At 35.1% G+C, this 4590-nt stretch overlaps 1 protein-coding gene across 1 annotated transcript; it reads left to right on the top strand.

The window, feature by feature from the left end:
- Positions 1 to 3034: 3034 nt before the first annotated feature.
- On the top strand, positions 3035 to 3729 carry LOC117613730 (cysteine proteinase inhibitor B). Its single transcript, XM_034342303.1, has one exon. It carries the CDS (start codon positions 3166 to 3168, stop codon positions 3541 to 3543), a length of 378 nt encoding a protein of 125 aa, XP_034198194.1. The 5' UTR covers positions 3035 to 3165; the 3' UTR covers positions 3544 to 3729.
- The last annotated feature ends 861 nt before the right edge of the window (positions 3730 to 4590 follow it).

Below are 4590 nucleotides of genomic sequence, written 5' to 3'. Positions count from 1 at the left end.
CATCAAGCTTCAATGGCTAAACTAAGAGCTTTCTGAAAAATAAGCTAAACTAAGAGCTTTCTGAAAAATAAGCTAACTGCACTTTTATTATGATCAAGCTTCAATGTCTAATATTTCTTAGAACTTTGTTTTGCTATTTGGATTTATTTTTTAGGTTTCATATTTTGGTTTGCTATTTGAATTTGTTATTTGAATGGTTAGTTATATGTGACTGTTATTTGGATGGTTGTTTTTAGTGAAAATTCATATGACTTTTATTTATATCAATGCATATGTCTATAACACTGCAATTTTATTTCAAGATATGGAAATTTCAGAAGATGAAAGGGAGTTCAACCAAATTGTATGTGTATGTATTCGTACTATGGAATATTATTATGAGAAGTATATTCATAAAAGTCCTTGTATGGATTCTTTTCAAACAGGAAATAAGTGGGTGATGGAAATGTTACGAGGGAATAGGCTAGCATAAGAACGATTTCAACATTATGGTAAAACTGTGAGTAGATACTTTAGTAAATTACTTGATATTGTATGCCTTATGACCATTGATATCATAAAACCGTTGGATCCTGAGTTTAAGGGAGTCCCGGAAGAGATATTGAGAGATTCAAGATATATGCCTCATTTTAAGGTAAAAATTAGATACAACAATTTATCATTTGTTTTACGAACAAAGTAATATTTATTGAAATGTTTCTCTTACTGTTTGCAGGATTGCATTTTTACTATAGATGGCGTACATGTTAAAGCCGCAATACCTCCTGAAGATCAAGTACCATATATTGGCAGGAAAGGAATACTGACTCAAAACATAATGGCTGCATGTAATTTTGACATGCAATTCATATTTGCATGTGCAGGTTGCAAAGGCACTGCACACGATACAAGAGTATTTTTATCAGCGTTACGAAATAATGCTTTAAATTTTCCCAAACCTCCAAATGGTAATATTTCAAATATGTGCATATCATTAAACTTCGAATTTTCGCACTTTCAAATTATATTATAATTAAACATATCTTATTGGTTACAGGAAAATATTATCTTGTGGATGCGGGTTACCTATAAATGAGGGGGTATTTGGGATCACATAAAGGTGAGATGTATCATCTTCCAGATTTTCGTAGGGGTACTCAACCAACAAGTTCTAGAGAAGTATTTAATCACGTACACTCTTCCCTTAGGAGTGTCATTGAATGCACTTTTGGTGTATGGAAGAAAAAGTGGATTATTTTACGAGACATGCCTAGCTATCCATTTGATAAGCAAGTGAAGATAGTAATTGCAACTATGGCATTTCACAACTATATAAGGAGGCACGCCCAACGTGATATTCATTTTGACAAAGTGAATGACAACCCAAATGCAATGGATATGGAGGGTGATGCACAAGAAGAATATCATATTACTCAAGGGCCTGGAGCACAAGAACTAGAAACATTAAGGAACAAGATTACTGCAAGTTTAGTGCATGCATCTTCTTAGACAGTTTCTTTATTTCCATTTATTTAAGCCTAGTTTCAATGTTTTTTTATTGCTACAATTCAAACCTTATTAGGACAAAGGATTTGTCAAAAAAAAATATTTATTACTTATTCAATATGAAGAATGGTGTATGAACCTACTACCGTGGTGATCTCCTTATCAATACATAATTATTTTTGTTGGAATTTATTCAATTTGAAATTTTCTTTTCTTTAAGCAAAGATTAATATAATTTTTAGGGAGAAAAGTATAAAAGCACTTTACAGTTTTATTTTTTTACCAAACAGATTAGTAAAAAGCACTTTTAGCATCATGTCCATTTTAGTCATTATAAATAGTTACAGCACTTTTACGGTAAAATTCTAAAATTTACAGCTGATTCTTTTTAAAGCACTGCAGAATCTTTTTTTTTTTTAAGCGGTAGCAATCCCAAACTAGGCCTTAAGGTTGTACCGATGAGTTATTTTATATAAGGTCCTTAGGTGAGGTTTTATCTTTTAACCATTAGATCAGACTAACAAATTTAATGTAACGACTAATTAATTTAATCCAACAAATCATTTTATAGGCCCTTACTATAGAATTATTGGTTGTACCAAATAAACTCAAAATTAAGGCAAGGCCAAAACCAACCCAATCTAAAGCAGTTTAGTCCGGCCCACAAACAAGGCCTCAGGTTACGCTTTGAAACGGAATCGCCGTGCGTTTTGGCTTTTTCCTCTCATAAAAACACTTTTCTTTCCACTCTACAGCACAACAAAAAGCTATGCAAGTTGCAAGCATGCACTCTCCAACGTGGCACTTACCCAACTCGTGTCACCCTCTCATACTCAGTGTGATGATCACACATAAAAACAAAACTTACCCAGCCAATGCCAGCCATGCCAGCAAAACCCGAGACGATAAGAATCAAAATAATAACAGCGGATGTGCTCATCCAAATTCACAACAAAATTGTTCAACTCCATTATTAAAATCCACTTCAATTCTATATTTTTCTAAAGAAAATCAATTTCCCCGCCATCATATTTTAGCCAAAGAAATCACTTTTAATCTTTGTAATTGGGTGGATTTTCCACTATGTTCCTGTGATTTTCTGTTATTTCAAGTATTGCAATTCGACTCATATAGTTCGATATTCTCGTAATTTAAGAATACATCATCCACTTTCGTGATAATATGAAAACATATCGTTGACATAGATGGGTATTTTGAATAGAATTAGAACAAATTTAATAGAATTTATAATGTGTCATTGAATTCTCAGAAATTTAAAACTATATAGGTAAAATTGATAAATTCAAATTACGGAGATGGCAAGATGGTCATCTGTCAAGCAGCTTTAAAGAGAGAGAGAATCCCATCAAAACTCTCTCTCTCTCTCTGAGTTTCGTTCAGTCACTGTGCTTACACGTAGGTGTCTGAAAGATGTCGTTTTCCCAACAAAAACTAAAGCGTATTGTAAAAGAGACGCGGCACGCCGTTTGTGTTGTAAATGAATCCATCGACCTTCTTATTTTGCGTGTCCAAACCCTTTTCTCACAAAAGCCCCGCCTAAACAGTCCCCTATATAACAACCCACCCAAATCACCCAAAAACTCATCAATTTCAATCCCCTTTCAGATTTTCACACCCATCAACCCAATTCACCAATTTCGCCCATAAACACACCCGAAGATGATTAAAGTTCCGATTTTGGCCCTTCTGATCTGCCTCCTGTTCGCTTTGTCAAATGGGTATGGAGGAACCAAGGTCGGTGGCAGGCAGCAGATCGAAGACGTGAAGACGAACAAGGAGGTTCAGAAGTTGGGGAGGTTTTCGGTGGCGGAGTACAACCGGACGCAGCGGAAGAGCTACCAGAGCAACGGCGGCGGAGAGCTTCAGTTCTTGGAGGTGGTGGAGGCGCAGAGCCAGGTGGTTTCTGGGATCAAATACTATCTCAAGGTCTCCGCCGTCAGGAATGGGGCTCACATGCTGTTTGATTCGGAAGTGGTCGTGAAGCCATGGCTTCATTCCAAGCAATTGCTCAACTTTGCCCCTCATGGTCCTAATTAATTTAATTTCATGCTTGAATGAATTGGGGTTTTGTTGTACCAAATTAATGATCTTGGTGTAATCGGATGTTTAATTATCTTTTTCCTTTCTGGGTTTTGTTTTGTTGTTTGTGTTGTGTGATTTCGACTCTTTCTATGCTCTTGTGGGTATAAATTACAATAATTAGTCATCTGTAAATTATGATTTTTTTTGTTTTTTAACATAATCGCTGATGTATTAATTTTAAATCAAAATAAAACAATGATCTTAACTTATTTTTTTCTTGCTAATTTTTATGAAATTATTTTGATTTGTTTTAATGTAAATGAGTAGCAGATTGGAAAATTTGGAAGAAACAATAACAAACTCCAATGACCTAGCACAACAAGACGCACAATCAGGAACATTTTAAAAGCAAGAACATTAAAAGACAAAAGCTACCATGGTTTTCCCAAACAAACCAGGAACATCTTAAAAGCAACAACATCAAAAGACAAGAGCTCCCATGGTTTTCCCAAAGAAACCATCGTGAACTTTCGTTCTTAATTAACGAAAATATTTTTTACCGTAATTTCACTTTTGACTATTGACTATGAAATACGAATGCTTCCTTTATTAATCATTACTCTGATCACTTAAACCAACAAAATATGACCGAAATTCTATGATGTTATTCCATACTAATGTATCTCGGCTTGCAGCTTGCTTTGAGCACTCTAATAACACAGCTCTCTTCCAAGACCTTGAGTGCAATAAGAATCATATTGGTTGTTAATAGAAGAATCTACAAGAGAAATTGAGGAGACTAGATACGCACAAACTCAAGGGCCTAGCCTAGCCCATAAGACACCTAAAAGCAGTAAAAATTTATAACATCAATCAATAACAGCTCCTATCCACCAAGATAGACAAAAGAAGAAAATAAAGTGACACACACGAATAAACCATGGTTTGAAACTCATCTATGCCAAGGACTGAGAGGTGTAAAACGATCAAGCGACATTATCAAAGAGGCCTCCACATCATGGGCACGAGAAGTGTCAACATGTGTATGCACAATGCCCAAGT

This window comes from Prunus dulcis, unplaced genomic scaffold, assembly GCF_902201215.1.
Source record: "Prunus dulcis unplaced genomic scaffold, ALMONDv2, whole genome shotgun sequence".
NCBI classification, from domain to species: Eukaryota; Viridiplantae; Streptophyta; class Magnoliopsida; order Rosales; family Rosaceae; genus Prunus; species Prunus dulcis.
The sequence above is the reverse complement of the archived record's forward strand: the minus strand, read 5'-3'. Positions and strand labels throughout refer to the sequence as shown.